The sequence below is a fragment of the Pleurodeles waltl genome, chromosome 7 (assembly GCF_031143425.1).
Source record: "Pleurodeles waltl isolate 20211129_DDA chromosome 7, aPleWal1.hap1.20221129, whole genome shotgun sequence".
Taxonomy (NCBI): Eukaryota; Metazoa; Chordata; class Amphibia; order Caudata; family Salamandridae; genus Pleurodeles; species Pleurodeles waltl.
In genome coordinates, this window is record NC_090446.1 from 1,102,429,812 (window position 1) to 1,102,449,728 (window position 19,917).

At 46.6% G+C, this 19,917-nt stretch overlaps 1 protein-coding gene across 1 annotated transcript in view; it reads left to right on the forward strand.

The window, feature by feature from the left end:
• CA10 (carbonic anhydrase 10) overlaps window positions 1-19,917 on the forward strand; it is a 683,032-nt gene that overhangs the window by 551,259 nt on the left and 111,856 nt on the right. The window contains exon 5 of the mRNA XM_069200032.1: window positions 15,600-15,695. Within this exon, the coding sequence (XP_069056133.1) occupies window positions 15,600-15,695 (96 nt within the window). The remainder of the gene's footprint in view (window positions 1-15,599; window positions 15,696-19,917) is intronic.

Below are 19,917 nucleotides of genomic sequence, written 5' to 3' on the forward strand. Positions count from 1 at the left end.
GAAGATGTTTACCACGCCAAGCAGAATCAGCTGATTTCAGGGGATCATGGACCTGGAAGCATTATATAGCTTTAAGCTGAGAGTGGTGGCAAAGAAATTTAGAGCTGTTGACAAGTTGTGGGACAAAGCTGTTCAGATGTTTTTATCAAACCATCCCTGAACGTGATTTTGTTTGCTGACCATTTTGAAGAGGACTAACTCTGTAGAATTCACCTTACGATAGGTCTTGGATACCTAGGCTTCCGCGCTTACAAGTCAGAAGACTTGTAGGGTAGGGTATCATCTGCATACTGGTGTATTCTGGTGTCATTGGCACCAAGTTGAAAGAATGGACATGTTTCTTCCTTTCTTTAAATCCGTAAAGGTTTTTACCAAAAATGACTATGAAAACTGTATGTATCTTGTAACAACTCAAAGAAAAGTGTTGGCTTTTGATCAACCAGTACATGGCTTGGTGTGTGATCATTTAACTGCTAAGTAGCTCTATAGTTATACATTAGAAGGGCCTACTGTTCCCATAAGAGTTGGTATCCATTAAAGCTCCCAAGGGCCCTGTCCCCTTAAAAGACAGAGCATGGTTTGTGCATGTGCCAATCTGGTGTTCATGCTGTAGAATGCATAGACAGAATCTGCACATTTGCCCCAAGATATAGGTCTGGGAACGGTAGGAAATGCCAGCTCCTATAGCGGAATGCAGTTGGTAGCCGCACCGTGGACACATGCTTACCATGAAGTTGAGGTCCTAAATTGGTCCATTCAAAAAACCTCTCAGGCATTAGATTGGCCTAGTGCATATTTCCTATTGGGAAACATACCTCGCCATGCAGGATGTCTTGTACTGCATGAGCTGTGCCGAGATGCAAATTTGAAAACTACCTATTTTGAATATTGGCCCATTGAAACAGCAATCCCACTTTCCATATTGCAGAAGCAGCCGTGCAATGAACTAATACCTCACAAACCATAACGTACACCGAATTACACTGTTGTTTTACATTGAAGCACTTTTTTACATAATTCCTGCCTTAATGTAAAATTACTACATCAATCATTCACGATGCGTTTTTAGTTAAAGAGGACTACTTTAACCAAGCCTTTGAAGATGACTGCATTCAGTGCTTTGTGTTGGAGAGTGACCAGTGAGCTAAAATGTGCTACGGAGCCAATCACTGTGAGGATTAGGTAGATGGAGGGGCAGCCAAGGGCATCCGACCACGTTCAAGGTTCATGGATATTTTGTTATTTCCCACAAGATCTCAGGAGAGTCCATTAAACGTACCATGCATAGTGCGCCCGCTTTGAGCACCCTTGGGGCACTATGGTGTTACAGAATGGGCTTGCAGACACTAGTAAGGCCCCTTCTGTAATAGTGATAGTGTTGGTGCACATGTAGCCCCAGCACTACCTGGAGAGGACATTTCTTCATTTTCATGTGGGTGTGGCTTCATGAGTGAATCACTTAGCCCACAGCTGTAGCCCAGTTACAAAGGCTGGCACAGAGGCAAAGAGAACCTTACGAATAGCACTGACTGTGCACCACAAAAAGGTTGAGAGTGCATACGGAGTTCCATGGATCCCTGCAGATGGGTGCAGTCACTCACAGCACTCACCTGAATCGGAATCTCTGTCCCATCTTTAATGTGCATGTGGCCGCTACCTTTACTGGGAACAAGGAGGGTTTGTGAAAAGCTGCTTATCTTTTACTAAATTGCGTTGGGAGCATAGCTTTCACAATAATAGGGCACTGGCCTGGTTTCCTCCTGTCGTACTTTTTGAAAGGTGTGCCTAGTGCAGACTGAAACAGTGCACCTTTTCTGTAATTGGTGCCCAAGACTTTTATCTTATTTCCCTTGACATTCTGCTGTTTGAAGTTGTACTTATCCCAAAGTAAAAGCTCTAGATCTCTAGCTAATTGGCAGAACTAGTTTAAAATTATATGTTGACATTTAGCTAATAGATAGACAGCAGTCTACACTGCAGCCACACTTTGAAGCACTTTTATCAAACACTTCAAGACCCGTGACCTGCTGCATCCTAAGCTGTGCTTTGAGCACTGAGTGAGCTTTTTTGTCTGACCTGCACAAATGGGAGTGAAATATTCATGTTGCTTCAATGCAACACCTTTAGCTGCACAGCAGAACCCCATTAGCTATACAACAGAATCTAATTAATGGTTTAACCATAGAGCTGTCTTCTGTGCATTAGTGACTGGGGCAACTCTTTCAGTTGTGTACTAAATGTGTTCTGGAAACATCTGTGTGCCAACATCTGCATGAGCATATATTAGCCAAAAAGCTAAAACCAATTGTTTATACACCAGGACCAATGGCATTCTGCATTCAATATAGACATGTCTGCTTAACAAGGTCTACACCAATCATCACCACCAAGGGTGCCAACAGAAAAGGCTAGTTCACCAGGGTTGCCATTCTCTGAATGTGACATCGGAATGTCCGGAGCCACAGATGATCGCATTTTGGGAATTATTGTACTTTTTAATAGGCTCTTCTGTGGGCTACATAATACCAACCTCCTCACCAGCATTACCAGGTTGGCCAGCAACAATGTTAAATGTTTAATTATATCTTCAAACTCCTTGAGGAGAATATGTGAGGCAAAGTTCTAAATGCGATTTATCAAGTTGTTTACTCCAAGAAATATAATGTTTGATGGTGTACTGAAGTCACCACAAACAGCCAACTTTAACTCAGTGAGGATGACCTTCAAGGTTTTAGCACATTTCACTATTAAAATGGCCTATACATTGGGTTGAGACTATGGGCCTGATTATGAGTTCGGCGGACAGTTTACACCGTCCGCTGAACTTCCATCGGGGAGGTTGACCCCATACTGGCTACCTCCCCGCCTGGTCCATTAAGAGTTTTCCGATAGGTCAGCAGATGGAAATCTGAGTTTCCGCCGGCTGGCCTAGTGGGAAACAGCCTACAGCATTGTCTCCGGCTCAAAATCAAGGCAGCGGCAATGATGTAGGATGCAGGGTGCAGCAGCAACCTTGCAATGAACATTGCGATGGTGCTGGCCAGGGGACCCCCTGCACCCGTTCTCTGCCAGCCTTTTCAGCACTGACCTGGTGGATTAGGACCGCCGCAACTGCCAGAGATCCTGGCGGTGCTGGCGGTCCCACCGCCGCACGTGCCATAGTTAAAATATGACCGCTATCTGCAAGTCTGGCGGTCTAGTAACCGCCAGACTTGTAATGGGGGCATATGTATGAGTCTCTGAGGTATAAATTACAAGAAAATACAGAAAAAAACACATAGGAAAATCCCCAAAGATAATCCACGCTGGAAATTTCACATGAGACAAGGGTCAAATACAAACCATGAAGTTTCATTTAAAAAATAGAAATCATTACAGTAGGCAAAAGGCAAAGGGTAGGCAATTGAATTCCGAAATCTTCAAAATGCAAATAAATGTGAATCAGCATATGCAGTAGAAGCTAACCCCTCTTCTAGTTAATAGCCAAAATTAAATATGATCTAGGACAAGTCAAACAATAAATTAAAGAATAACTAGTCATAAGAACTACTCAGTAAAGGCTGGAGAGAATCATGAAAGATCTCTTAAGCGTTGATTCAATAAGAAGACTGAGATGGAATCTGCCTTCAAGGGAAGCAAGGAAAAGGCATGCAACATATTTAAATAATAAAGAAATCAAATAACAGTCCATCATAGAATCTGTCTTTATGAGAAAAGTCAAAAGCATTGGCTCACATCCCACATACCATGGCTTTTAAAACACTTAAGCAGCAGATATCCAAGAACCGATGGTGTTGTGAAGTGGCACACGGGCCATACATCTAAAATTGCAAAAATACAAACTAATCATTAATTTCAAGTTCCACTGCATAAAATAAGCCCACTCTAAAACCATCCTAAACCTACTAGACAATTAGGACTTTCAGACTAGCTAGAAGTGGCTAAATAACAGCTGCTTGAAATACGAATAAACCCCTGTTCTACTAGTGAAGACATCAACCATGAATTTTGAAACACAATGTGTGCTACTCTGGCAGCAAGCAGGGAGCTTGTAAATTGTTACAGCTAAAAGACATCTCCAAAGACAGAGCACATTGTGATAATTTCATGAAGTATAGTAAAATCAATGTAAGAATGATATCATGAACGGAGTGCACAATGCACCACCTATTTATGCTAACATAAACACATAAGGGCATATTTATGAGGTTTATGGCACAGGGCAGTGCAGCAGGTAGGAATGCACCACATTTATCCAATACAGCACATTCCTGACCTTTCCCCCTGCGCTGGTGCCCTTTTGGCAGCCTAGCACTAAATCAGGCTCCCTTGCACTATGGTGCAAAGGTGCCTGCATTGCATGCAGTATTGAAAGGTGCCCCTTCCTGTACAAATAACAATCTTGAGAGGCTTTTTCCTCTTTCTAGGTCTGCTGCAGATTGCAAAGATTTTGTTGAAAATCTTTACACAGAAACCAGTATAGCTTTTTTCATATGTGCCGTCCTCGTGTCCTGCACAGGGGCCAACACACCTTGTTCTGCTCGTGTCAAAACGGCTCTGTACTCAATCTCCACATTCTGCCTTTTTCTCTCTGTTTGCCCATGAGCTAAGCAAAACCGGGTAAACACTCACACATGATTTAAGAAAAGTGGAGCTGCATCCAATGCAACTCCACTTTTCTTGTGCCCCTTAGTGCTCCCCTAACACCATGTGTGCACCGTATTTAGTATATGACGCACCATGGCAGTAGTTAGGGAACTAGTTTGGCGCTTTGCAGGATTAGTGTCAAAAATGTTGACGCTAAACCTGCAAAGCACATTGAGGCCCATTGAAAACAGTGGTGTACCTCCTTGTAACGCCTCCTCTGTGCATGCGTTAAAAATGCCCCTAAAAATGGCGCAAAGAAATATTTTATATTTCATGCGCCATTTTTTTGCCCCCCCAAAGGAGGAAGACCCCCTTGCATACATTATGCGTGGCGCAGCTATAATGTGGTGCAAGGGGTTATAAAGTGGTCCAATGCATGCTTTGCGCCACTTTGTAAATATGGTGCTGCGTTTTTGCCATAATATCGCCACATTAATGTAACAAATTATACTAATGTGGCAATATATGGCCCTAGGCCCTCTTAAATCTGGGCCTCAGTGTTTTGAGTGCACGTGATGTTGACAAACATGTAAACTGCACATGCTCAAGAAATCGTATATTTAGACAAAATACTCTCAAACCCTTGCTTGGCCAAAACATTCAGAGGCATTGTAAAATGCCCAAAAGGTTGATCACTTTTATAAGGTCTAATACCACAAAATATTGTGAAATATGAAAATGAAGCAAACAAAATATACAAGTTGAAAGAATTGAGTAGTTTATGCTGAAGGCTAAATGATACAAGACATCACTGAAAACAATCAAGTAAAGATGCTCAAGACTTTAATAGCACACGATTTGATACAGTCCTTATTCCAAGCAATTGATAGCTAAATACAGTGTGCTGTGAGCACAAAAAGCAATAGATCACAAATGTAATAGATACTGTTTAATCAGAACCCTCAGGGATTTTGCGGCTTTGGGTGGCAAAATTTGCGGCCAAGAAAATACAATTTCTCGGCCCAAAACCTCAATCTTTGTGCCACGAAAATAGTGCAAGGCCTGTGCTGTCAGAATATGTAATATCACAGAGTTTCCAGCAGCCCAGACTTTCAGACTGGAGGGTATCTGATGCCTAAGAATGCATAATACAATATGAAACCTGCTCTTTCTGGTATCAACCTCTGTGTGTAGGACAGCCAGGGATTTGGGGGGGCGGCAGCGGGGTTAGACAGCATACGAAAAATGCACACAGAAAACATGTGGGGAGGCTAGTGGTTTAACAGGAGACAACGCTCCACAAGGGAGAAGAGTGCAGCGCAGTGCCTTTTAAAGGCCTGCAGAGTACACACGGGGCACAGTGAAACATGTGAGAGCAGGCTGCAGGCTTAGCATACAGGAGGGGGCTCTGTGCTTTGTGAGAGAAAAAGAGCAGCTCCACCACTCACCTTTTTGTGTGTAAAAGGCCGCTTTATTGGAAACAGGTGCACTCACAAAGTTCTTTCCCCTGGCCTTGTGCCTTACAAAACTAAAGCCTCACTATACATAAATTCTCCTATCAACACACCCCCCTCCCCTATCCTCCCCTCCCCCCTCCCTTCCCCTTTTGCACTTGCCGCTCAATAGTCCAGTCCTCCTTACTTCCTGTTCCTAACTACTCTGTCTAGTACCTTAATAGTCAGTTGCTAACGTCTTGAGCGTGCAAGTCTCCAGCCCTTAAAGCTCGATATTATCTACGTAGCCCTGCTACTGTCCGCCCAGCATTTGTCTTGTCTTCTTTTCTTACCATCCGTTCTCGTCTGTCATGTGCCCGTTCTCTGTCTCCGCCACCAGAAAAGGAGAGGATTTGGCCCGTGGGCCATCCTCTCCTTTTCTGCCCCCCCATCTCACCCTGGTTCCCTGTCAGCTCTAAATACCTACCACTCCCTAAAGATCAGCCTCAACACCTCCTTGATTTGGAGCAGGTACAATTCCATGCCCACAAAGGACAGGTGTACGCCATCGCTCCTAAAAAATTCTTTGTCTTCAAATCAAATATCCGTATGTTCCAAATACGTAAATCCTTGCTCCGAACAAAAAGCCTTCATCTCCCTATTAATCTTCCTCCTGGCTTTCTCAATAGCTCCTGGTCTTCGAGCTCCCCTCCACATTTGGCGTGGCACGAAAGCCGTCCATATCATATGACACCCATGCCACTGTTGGCGCACTACTGTCATGTCTCTCTTCATGTCTTTTAATATGTCCAAGCCCGTCCTCTTAACCATGTCGTTCTCGCCCAAGTGTATTAATAACACGTCCGGGCAATGTCCCCACCCTTTTAGCCTCTGCAACGTTCCTAATAATTCATGCCAACACATGCCCCCTCTACCCTCCCACCGAACTCGATATCGTGCCGCATCAAAACCCAAATTCGACCCCAAATTCGTCGACTGTGCTTGTCTTGCCGCCCATTTAACAAAGGAGTGTCCCACGACCCATATATACAATGACTGCACCGCTGGCCCAGGAACCGAACCTGCAGCAAAAAGAAATAAAAATTAACGCACATTCTGGCGCCATCGCTTATCGCATATACTTCTTATACGCATCTGATTTCGACCGTCCCAGCTCTAAGACCGCCGCCCTCTGCCAACCCCGTCGACCTGCCTCTGACGCCATGCCAATTCTAAAGGAATGTGTTCCGTATTGTGATGCATCGACGCCTATGTGGTATAAACAAGATCTCATTACCACTAAAAGCTTATATGCAGACACCGCGTCACCTTGTATATGACAAAAAACGAACCCCCTATGTCTTCGCCCCATCCCTTGCATCTGCCGCGCCAAACGCATAGGGCACATGTCCTGCACAGGACAGGCCCCCTTAAAAACCTGCCTCCCCTTCCCCTGCTGATCTGTCTTGGAGCGCTTCAGCGACACTCCTACACCGTGCTCTGAAATACAGACATCATCCCACCGAACACCATCCCAGAATTTAGAACCCAACAACTCTGACACCCGGAAGGCCCCAAAGAACATCCATGACATCAAAGTCCTAAATATTATAGACTTCTCCTCATCCGCACAAATTTGTGCAGTCGATGCCATTATTTGCCTCAAAAGATGCAAAGAAATCGGCCGGCGATTCCTTGCTCTACCACCCCGTTCCCTCGCCCAACCTTCTAGAAGACGCTGCCCCAACTCTCCCGCCGACGGCGAGTAACCCCACAACATCTTACCCATAAAAGCTATACCCGCCAATTTGCCTGCCATGGACCCCTTAGACAATCCTTTGTCTATCATGCTCATAATGTAGGTAATCACATCCTCCACCCGGTCCTGTACTCTCTGCCGTCGGCGCGCCCCAGACTCAACAAATTCCTGCCAAGCCTGTACATACTTGCACTGCGTCGAAGGAGCCAACGAATTCACGACCAATCGCAGAAACCTCTGTCTCCTATTCTCCAAAGCGCTGCCGGCATCACAGTCCTGCTCAAGTGCACGTCCGCAACCAACCCACGGAACCTCTCCCACTGCGAACGAGATAACGCATCCGCAATGTCATTATTCACCCCAGCCACGTGTCTTGCCCTAAAATAAATATCGCGCAGCAAGCATTCTAAAACAAAAACCCGAAGAAGCTGTAACACCTGAGGATCCCATGCTGACTGCTGATTAATCACCCGAACCACTGCCAAGCTGTCTACTCGAAACAAAACGCGCTTGTGCTGCAACCACCGCCCCCATAAACACACTGCCACAACCAACGGAAACAGTTACAAAAATGCAATACTCCAACCGCCCGCGCGCCACGCCTCCGGCCACTGTTCCGCACAAAACTTGCCCTGCCAATATATTCCAAACCCCGACGCCCCCGCCGCGTCTGAAAAAATTTGAACATCCCAATCACATAAAGGCCATGCCTGAATCGGAATGCCGTTAAATGACTCCAGGAATACGCACCACATTCTCAAATCCTCTTTGACCCCGGCGCTAAGCCGCACATGATGATGTGGTAAAACGCCACCCGAGAGCGCCATACCAAGACGCCTACAAAAGGTCCTGCCTGCACGCACCACCCTACACGCAAAATTCAAATGACCCAACAACACTTGAATTTCCTTCACTGTCACTTTCTTCTTCTGCACCGCATGTCGCACCGTCTCCAACATGTGCAGCCGTTTTTCATTTGGCAAACGCACCACCATTGCCTGAGTATCGAGTTCTATACCCAAAAAAGACAAGGCCGTGCAGGGCCCCACCGTCTTTTCGGGGGCCAGGGGCACACCCAGGTCCCCCATGATCGCTTGGAATTTCTGCAGCGCCATTCCACAGGACTCCGATTCTTTTGGTCCTGCGATGAAAAAATCATCCAAATAATGCGTGACCGACGCATGCCCCGTGACCGTCACAAAAATCCACTGCAAAAATGTGCTGAAGCATTGAAATAAAGAGCAAGATATCGAGCAGCCCATGGGCAGCGCCTTGTCAACGTACCAGCTGCCTTGAAATTGAATGCCCAACAGTTCAAAATCTCGAGGGTGCACCGGCAGGAGTCTAAACGCAGATTTTATATCCGTCTTTGCCATCAGGGTGCCCGGACTCAATGCCTCCACCAATGCCATTGCCACCTCCACCGAAGCATATGGCACTTTAGTGAGCTCCTCCGGTATGAAGTCATTGACCGACGCCACTTCCGGCCATGACAAATGATGTATTAACCGATATTGCCCTGGCTCCTTTTTGGGCACCACCCCAATAGGGGACACAATCAAATTTTCCAAAGGCCAATCTGCAAAAGGGCCTTCCATTCTCCCCTCCTTTACTTCTTTTTCCAGTTTGAGCCGCACAAGCTCCTCTTTCCCCTGGACGGAACGCAAATTCTCTGCCCACCGACGCTGTCGCGGTCCCGTGTATCCTAACTCGAAACCCTCAGAAAACCCCCACAGCAACATTGCCCTTGATCCTTCAAATCATACCGACTCACCCAGACCCGAAGCCTATCCAACTTAACTGGCATAATAGCTTTTCCCCATAATGCCCTGCCCTCTGGCCTTGGGTTGTCCTGCATTTCCCGCCGAAATACCTCCTGATGGCGCCGACTGTTGGCCGACGTTGGTCCCCCCAAAGCAACTAGTAAGAGCGTGTTTCCCCCCACACTTGGACCATTCATGTTTGAATTTACAGTACTCCCTGGTGCACAACCCTTTGTTAAAATCCCAGCAGGCCCCAGATTTTTTCCAACTTGTACTTGCTGCTCCAGATTCCCCTTTTTCGCTCGTGTTAGTGACATTGGCCCCACCCTGGGTGGGGCGATCCCGAAAGGGCCGATAAATGATTGGCAATCCGCTAGCCGTAAAGACTGTTTTACCGAACTATGCTGGGCCCATCGTATGCTGCCACAAATCCGTATCAATCTCACCCCATTACGCCTCCTCGTCCGCCGCCATACGTGCTCGAAATTCCTCGTCGTATTGTGCCCATGCATATCCACCATAATTCAAATATGCCTTCCTAATTACATCCATATACTTAAATAAAGCCACTGCCCGTTCCGGATAACGCTCGCAATAAACACTAGTGAAGATCAAAAACGCCGCCGTCCAATTCTCAATTGTCACGGGGACCCTAGGCCGCTTCGCTAGCTCATACTCCTCTTCTTTTGACCCCTCTTTTGCTCGAACTTCCCTGTGCAGCAATTTAAGCATCTCTACATACTCCCCTTTCCATATCTTTTCTTTTGTTGCTGCCATGAGATGCGCTCCCAAAGGCTTCACCGTCCCCATGTAAGGTAGCCGCTTGTGCTTACCACCGACCTTACCAGGACCAAATTCCTCACCACTTGTACCCTTCACCTCCTCCTTATCCTTACCTGCGTTTCCTTTACTCACCTCCTCCTTTACTTCGTCCGTAACCACTCCCACTTCCGCAACATACACCCCTTTGTACAACCTCTCCCCCGCACCCTCTCTGCAGTCCTCCGTCCCCACCGCCACCCCAACCTGCTTCAGCGCTTTGTGTGCATTACCTTTTTGCAACAACGGGGGCCACTCCGTAACCATCCGTCTTGCCTCACTCCTCGATCGCCCAGACTCAGCCGGCACCTGCAACGACTTATGAACAACATTAGAATCCCCCCCGCTGCCCACCAAACCTCCTCGTCTCAAATCTCCCCTTCCTCTACACTGTCCTCATCATAATCCAACCTCTCTTCCATCCCCATGTCCTCACTGTCCGTATCCCGTAACCCATCACCAAAACAAGCCTTTTTGATAAGATCCTCCATTTGCGCAGCCGGTGTACGCGGTCACCGCAGAGCCGCTTGAAGGCCCTCCCGTCGCGATGCGTGGCCAGGCCGCTTCCCCTTACTCACCATCGCACTGGTGGGCGCAGAACCCGATCCAGTGTGACGCCGTCTTACCCAAGCCTTAGCTCACACTGTCTCGCTACTTCAATGACATCCAATCCAGCTAGGTGCACTGGGCCCCGCCTTCTCTTCTTCTTCCCAGGGTTCCGAGCCCGTCAAAAGCTCGCCTGAGTCCCCATCCTCGCTCCCGCTCGTTACCCCCTGCAAAAATCCCAAATCATCATAGCTCAAAACTTCGGCATCTAAACCCTGTCTCTTATGTTCATCCTCCTGACCCTTTTGCCCACCCAGCCCATCACTATCAGAATCATCAGGGCTAAAATCCCCCAGGTGGCCCCCTATTTTCTGAAACCCCCCATAAGTACGGGTGGGGGGACGCACCTTAAGCGTGATCCCATCTTCTTCCACCTCCAGCTCCGTTTCGTCCTCTGCCTCATGCGCCGATCCACAACTCAATTGCAGGATGTGACTCAAATCCCTTCCTGCCCTTCCTTTGGACTCAGCCCTCTCCACCTCTCCCAACTGCCCTTCTTGCCCTTCATCAAAACCCTTCCTGCTCCCTTCTTGAAGCTTGTATTCTTGCTCCTCCCCTCCTCTGGACCTGCTATCCCTTGGGAACTCGTGCCCCCCCACTCCCCTGCTCATCGCAATACCTTCGCCACTACTGCCCGCTAAAGACAGCTGTTCCTTGCCTTTCCCTTTTAAACCCCTCCCCCCTACACGAAAACCTGACGGCTCTGTTCCCCCAGTGCGTACTGCCCTTCGCATGCCTGCTTTCTTTGACCGCGCTCCCGAAAATGCCTGCCACCGTCCCTTTTGTTTTTTTAGAAGTGGAGCCGGGGGGGCTCCCACCCTGCCCCCGGCACCAAGCTTACCGTCTCCATGATGGCGCCTCGCCCCTAAAGGGCGCGGCCGTCCTCCCACGCCCTGCCCAACACGCCCCTCTGATGCAGAGGCCAACCTCCCGCCCCTCCCTCAGCCCGCTCTACTCACCTGCGGCGCCGGCCGCTGCTGGCTCCCGCGGGGTGGAGAGCAGGCCGCTACTGCGGCTGCTACCCCGCTCGCTGCCCTCCTCACTGGACGCTCGTGACGTGCAGCGGGAGCTGCCAGCAAATCAAGACGCCCTGCCTCCTTCAACAACTCCAACGCGCGGAGCACACGTTGATCCATGCCGCCGACCCAACACGCTCTTGCCCAGGTAACCGCCGCCGAAGCCGCTAATCCTGCCTGTCACTATGCTTGAAGGTTTGAACTATACTTATGCCTCCACGCAATAGACAACGCACGCTGTCACTTTAACAAATATTTCTGTCCTTTATCACTACCAGCCTCATCAATTCGACCACCTGCCCAAAAACGCCCACGACACTGGAAAAAACTCGACCAAAAAAGCTCGACCTCTTGCCATAAGCTGACCCATAAAATGGTGGCGAACTAAAATGTCGCCACGTATTTATACTGTAGCCTTAGGCTACTAATAAAACGCCGCTGTATAGCCCAAACAGCGCCCAAAAAGGGTGCGAATGGGGTGTACTAACTCTCGCAAAATCCCGGGGGGGGAGACTGCCGATATCGGCGCTCCCCCCCCAAGACCCCCTTTCAAAGGCAGGCCAGAGAGGGAATTAACCACCCTGCGGCCTTCTAGCCAGTGGCTCATCCTCCCTTTATTGGCTCAACTGAAGCACAGGACCAGTAAATGGAAGGTCAATGCCACGATTTTTTTACGTATTTTCGGGCACATTTAAAAAACGGCGGGAACTTTATAAAAGTCCTGATTTCGTGATTTTCTTGCAAATCGGCGAATCAAAATTTCCTGATGGTCTGTTTAATGCATTCGCTATATATTTTGTAAATTTTAACAAAGCAATGCTAGCGCTAACGAATCAAAAGTTAGTAAAAATAAAGCTTCACATGCACTGCTGCGCAGCAAAGACCATTTGCTGATTGCTGTATGTATTTCTTAAATTGGTGCTAATCAGGTGAGCCATTTTCTCACACACCCCTAATGTGTGTCAAAATGGCACAATAGGAATAAATGCCTCCACACAATAAGCGCTATCAAATACTCATTATAGATCAAGTCTACAGAAATATCATGACATCATTGGCTGACAGTTGGGTCTGTTTTTCTAATCTATTGTCACAATCCACAAAAGGCATTTATGAGTACGTTAAACAGTATTCATTCATGTACTCATGAATGAAATTCATTAAGTTACGGGCAGAGATCTCCTTCTATAGCAGTCGTGTCTCATGTGTAGAGTTCCCAGTCACAAGTGCATAAATCTACATTCACACATGTCTACATTTGTGGAATAAATGTTTGAGTAGCAGGACAAACTAGAAGAGGTATTACAAAGTAGGAGTAGTAAAAGACAAGCTTTTGCAATGCAATGGGTCTTGCGTTTGCTTGAGCTAGAGCAATTAGCATTGTAAACTCCTAACCGGACGTTTCTTGCCACATAAATTGAAAATGAAAATAAAACAGTTTGACATAACTAACTGGACTTTTCTTGCCATATAAACTGAAAAGTAAAAGTTTCACATAAGCGAGCTGACGGTGCAAAGCAGACACACATAGGGAAATAAAAGTTCTCTTGTAGTGAAACCTATCGGCAAAAATGCAATTATCCATGTAACCGGCAAAAGTGCAACTAACTATGTAACAGGGTTGATGTCATGCAAAGCGCTCGACTTCTGCCCAGCAAGATCGCGCTGCGAAAAAAGAGAAAAAGTAGTCAGGAAACCGGATGGAATACATGGAGCCCCATATGTTTTCGGTACTTGGTCGCTGCGCTCAAGGAGGGCTAAACACCGGAAAAGGCATGACGTATGCATGCCTTTCATTAATGAAAGCAAGCAGATTATAAAAGGCAAGCCAACAAACCAATGAAAGAGACTGATGCCACATGGGCGGGGTTTGAAGCCCAGAGACAGATTACAACACGGGATGGAGCGCTTTGCACTCGCCCCTAAAAAATGAAGGTGGGGCACAGGGATGGGCATGAAAATATAAAAACACACCTACAAATCACTCATAGGCACTAGCAGTGCAAAGCACACCAGCTAAAAAGCAGTGGTTGCCAGCTCATATTTAAAATGGTGGGGTTGGTAAGGGGGATACAATAAAATAAAAATAAAAAAGACACCTACCTGTAAACGATCTTCTCTCCTCGTGTCATCTCTCCCAGCTCCGCCGTGCGACGGTCACGGGACCCAGGAAACTGCACAAGCCAATCCTCACGCTGGATTCATGCTGGTAACCTGCATGAAACCAGCGCCAGGATTGGTGGGAGCGGGCTGTCTCAGCGCTCACCAGAGTGCTGGAGGCTTGTGCCTTCTCCAACCCAGGGGTTAGAGATGTTTAAAGTGTGCATGTCAGGCTGAACATGACAAGACGGCCAGCCAAAGCGGCATGCACACTTTAAACAAGTGCACAGTTCCCTGCTGCGTCTCGGCAGCAATTGCCACGCCCCCCCGTCCTGACACTCGCTTCAGGACAGGGCGCTGAAAAATAAAATACTAATAAACAAAGTTTATTACCATTTTATTTTCCCATTATAGGGGGCATTTTTTGGGTGGAGTGACACTCCTCTGCCCACGTGGAGGGGCCGCCCCTGCTAAAAAGGCATTGCAGACACATATTCGCACACCCACATACATATATATATATATAAATATTTGTCTGTGAATATTCGCATGTATATACATGTGTACATATATATCACATTGTAAAAATATATTTCAAAAATATAACAAATTAAAAAATATGTAAAAGGCAATATAACTTCTTAATGGAGGTACTGAAACTATTGAAATTTTGGGTCCTGATATTGTTCAGACGTTGTACCCTGAATACCGATGAAGCTTTTTGTTGTTTAATCAGTGATTTATTTTTTAGCAATAAGTAAAAAAGTACTAGAAAAGCGAATAGGTTGGGCTATTATATAAAAGAAAGTGCTATTTTATTAAGTGAAGACTTTGTGACTGAGATAATTTGAGTCAACGTTTTGCTGCATGAGTTTCTCCATGGATCGATGTTTGGAGGAATAGGTGAATAAATTAATAACTGGCTGGATAGCTGAGGGTATAAAGAGGGAAGGCTCCGTGGCATCGGGGGACCCCAGGGAGCTGCACTGGCCACATTAGTGGATTCAGGAGGTGTTGGTACACTACAATAATGAGCGTATCCTGAGGTGGGCTTTATTGCCTTTCCTTGCCTTCTCCTTCCTGATCCAGACTCAGAAGTGAAGCGGCAAAATGCCTTTATGTAAGATGTCTGTCAGTCTCGACATCAATGACTGTCTTCTTGTTTGATCCAAAATGCTACAATTACTTCATGCTAAACACTGGTTGATCTAGAATATAAATGCCTCTCCAACAAAGCAATCGCTCACATGGGTGCCCAATAATACCTCTATGTGTTATTTGATTAATGAAACGTAATAAGGAGTTATCTTTTTCTTAGTAGCCTAAATAATGTATATTTGTCCTGAGGGAATTTGATACTCTATGCAAACTTCAAATACTCTGCTGCATGTGCATCACCGTGTGCATCAAAATGTATCCTTTGGTTTAAGTCATACAAATATTTTCTTGTGTGTACCATAGGTCAAAGCGTAGGCTGTCGCTTATTTAATTTAATTAAATGTATTACATCTTACAGGTGCAATTGATCCATTATAACCATGAGTTATATACAAACGTTACAGAAGCTGCAAAGAGTCCAAATGGATTGGTGATTATTTCAATATTTTTGAAAGTAAGTATATACAGTAAGAGCCTGTAATAAATTGTAATACATGTAACTATTTTCACTGTATTTTCAGTGTGTCTGCCAGTTACCTAGCTTTCAGCCGACAGACATTATCAATTAAGAGTTAACAAAATATATTGCCATCAAACCTCTCTCGGGGTTACCTGAACTCATTGTTGAACTTTACAGTATAACACCTTTAAAGATATTGACAGGAACTCCAATCATGTCTAACCTGCAGACTGTCATGAATATGTGTTAATCTCATGACAGTTTTAGCTAAATGGTGTTTGCAAACTGACAAATCCAAAACTGAACGCGAGACTGTGTGGCATTATGTAAAAAAAAGAAATCTGATAAATCAATCTAACAAATGTTTTTAATGTATTCGTTTTCCTGCCCAACTCTTTCATTGCAAAGAAATAGGGGGTCATTATGACTTTGGCGGATGGTGTAAGTCCCGATGGTCAGGTTGCCACCAGTGCGGCCTCCTTCCCGCAGGCCCCATTAAGAGTTCCCCGCAGGGTCAGTGGGCAGAAACGGTGTTTCCACCCGCTGGCCCAGCGGGGGACGGCCTACAACATTGACATTGGCTCATAACAGAGCCGGCGGCAATGCTGTAGCGCGTAGAATGCTACCACAAAAGCTGATGGAGAGGAGGGTCATAATCTCCGGGGCGGCACTGCTTGCAGCGCTACCCTGGTGGATTAAGAACACTAGGACCGCCAGTCCCTTCTGTGGAGAAGAACTGGCAGCGCTTGAGGTCCAAACGCGGTACGACCGCCATGGTCATAATCTGGTGGTCAGACCACAACTGCGAACATGGGGGTCTACAGACAGCCAGAGCCGTAATCAGGTCCATAGGGGGTCATTCCGACCACGGCGGTCAGGGACCGCCGGGGCCGGGGTCGGCGGGAGCACCGCCAACAGGCTGGCGGTGCTCTGCAGGGCATTCTGACCACGGCGGTTTGGCCACGGTCAGAACAGGAAAACCGGCGGTCTCCCGCCGGTTTTCCGCTGCCCTCAGGAATCCTCCATGGCGGCGCAGCTTGCTGCGCCGCCATGGGGATTCCGACACCCCATACCGCCATCCTGTTCCTGGCGGTTCGCCCACCAGGAACAGGATGGCGGTATGGGGTGTCGTGGGGCCCCTGGGGGCCCCTGCAGTGCCCATGCCAATGGCATGGGCACTGCAGGGGCCCCCGTAAGAGGGCCCCACAAAGAATTTCAGTGTCTGCTTAGCAGACACTGAAATTCGCGACGGGTGCAACTGCACCCGTCGCACCTTCCCACTCCGCCGGCTCCATTCGGAGCCGGCCTCCTCATGGCAAGGGGTTTCCCGCTGGGCTGGCGGGCGGCCTTCTGGCAGTCGCCCGCCAGCCCAGCGGGAAACACAGAATCACCGCGGCGGTCTTCAGACCGCGGAGCGGTGTTCTGTCGGGGGAACTCTGGCGGGCGGCCTCCGCCGCCCGCCAGAGTTAGAATGACCCCCATAGTCTTTGGATTTGGATTTGGATTTGGATTTGGATATGCCTCTTTTCACATGAGAAAAACTGTTGTGACTCACTAACTAGGGCCAGAGTGGCCATTCTGTTGCTTGGCATTTTCTCAATGGGTTGTAGGCTTGTCGACTACATTCACATGGACTGCACTGACCCAACCATACATTAACTAGTCATAGCATACCGCAGTTAAGGGGCTGGAGTGACTATTTTTGTGAGGGTTTATATTTGGTTTCTATAGTGCAGCGCTATCATTCTTAATATGTTTTTTACATCCTCTGCTTTTCACAAAGTAAAGTCTCTGTCCATTGCAAAGAAGACTTCCTCCAAGGAAGCCTCTCACCCTATTATGTATCTACAGCTTTTATGTGGCAAGACACACATGACACCTGTTCTCTCTTTAAAACCATTAACGCCCACATCACATTGTTTTTTTTATTTTTTTACTTGTGCTTTTCGAGCACAGGTTCCCTGTTCTGCCAAGTGCACATTCAGTGGTGAGCTCCCTAACAGTCAGGTTGCCACTTTATAAGCCTTTTAACTGCCTTCTTCATTTTATGACTGAGACTTCTTTTTAAGATTATGTGGATTTTTACATTGTAAATATCATCTATTAAACCATAAATATTACAAATTCTTTGTATATTATTTTAATTGTATTTATATAACTTTAACACCTCTTAGTACCACTAATAAGGCATGCTGTATGCCAGGCAGCAAAGCGTTCGGGAACCCAAGGTTTATTCAGTAGTTATTATTGCTTATTTGGATTACTTGTGTTCTCCCAAGAAACCATTTACTCTAGTTTCCATGTCATAGATTAAATTATTAGGAGTTTGGTGTGACCTTTGTGGGGTGTGTGTGAACTCAGGCAAATGGTTGATGTTATTAATAGATGAGATACTGGAGACTAGGGGCCTGATTAAATCTTGACTGTTTTACTGCCAAGCTGCATCAGCGGTGTAATCAAAAACACTGTCAAGCCAACTGCGTTCCACCTGTCATATTTAGATGTTACAGCTCTGTAAGTAGTGAACTGGCAGCGGATTGCTGACGGAGGGAGGCGGTGGGGTAAACCAATGGACTTTGTACAATGGCAGGGGCTATTGAATAGGGGTAAGTAACACACACACTGTTGCTTAGCCATATGTGTACCCCTGCACTACACAACACACTACATAAATTCGATAACTCATTGACATTCCAACACAGCACAACCCGTACATACTGAAAACACACATTAACATACATCCACAACACACATACACCCACCACTGACACTGCACCACACGTGACACAACTACACACTTAGTTACACAAATATACTCACACACAAGCACAACTACACACAACGTCTGCCACACAACAACACGTACCTGAATGTATCACATGCCAACACAACATACACAACAACATCAGTCTCACATGCAAGTGACACACATACAGGCACAACCACACCACTCACTCTAGCTCCCTCCACCTCGAACAGCCAATCCACACACACACACACGTGCACTGACTCACATACACAATAGATAGCACAAACCTACCCGAACAGGTCCCCTTGCAAGGGGCACACATGGACACCAGTGTCCATTGTGAGTGTACTGTCATTTTGGTGCCGCATTCATTTTGCAGTTAATGATAAACCACAATGACAGTTGTGTATGTGCGGGACATGCGTGTTGTGCCAGTGTGTTCCCAGCCATGTGTAACGCAGCTTTCTCCCCAACTTATGCATGTCACAGTGCTTAAAAAAAATTACTGAGACACGTATTCACCTGAAGTGGTCCTGACCCAACATACCCTCGCAATGCGGCATCCCTACCTTCGAGTCCAGCGACGGGGAGGCCGTGTTTTCTCTGTGGATTGGTGGCAGCAGTGATGGCAGGTGTTGTCCAGTCATGTCCAGTCGAAGACAGAGGTGGAATGGGGAAAAAAGATGAGTTTTCACCCCTTTTTTCCCCCCAATCCGACAACTCAGAAGTGGAGCTCAGACCGCCACTTTTTCCTTGGCAGTTAGGCACATCCAAATCTGTATGGCAGTAAGGGTAAGTGGGGTCCTGCTGGCATTCACTTTTCCCTCTCCCGCATCGACGTGGGCGATGTTTCTTGGTGGAGACGGCAGATCATAAGCAGGCTTTTAGCTATGGGACCACCAGCATCTAAATACGGCTGGTGGATTGTCACGATGGCAGATGGGTTTTCAGTTGAAAAGTCGATGGCAGGACCATTACCGCCAAGATCTAAATCAGGCCCTAAGTATTGTTAAGTTACAGGGTTATGACTTTCAAAGGAGAGCTGCAATGTTTAAAATTATGTGTGGACAATTGGCAGAAATATAATAGGGATTAAGGCAAACATGCATGTGAATTGGAGTAAGCTGTGCTCAGAAAGGAGGTAGACTGAGGAGAGGTTCATTTGAAAGAAAAGGAGGGGCAACAAAAATAACTTTTGAGTCAAGTTCAATTTTCATATTAAACAAGCATAACAATAAACAAATGCTCTCTGACCTCATTCTTCCCACTTGTTAACAAAAGTTGTAAGACATAGGGTACAGAGCAAATTAAACCCAAAAAGCTCATAACAAGTACAATGTACATACGATGGATGTCTGTATTTGTACTTTACACAATTTAAAAGACTTCTTGGTGGAACGTGCACCATATAGATACATCCTTTCAACCAGGGCATTCCAGCTAAATAAAGTAGTATTCAGCAATTGA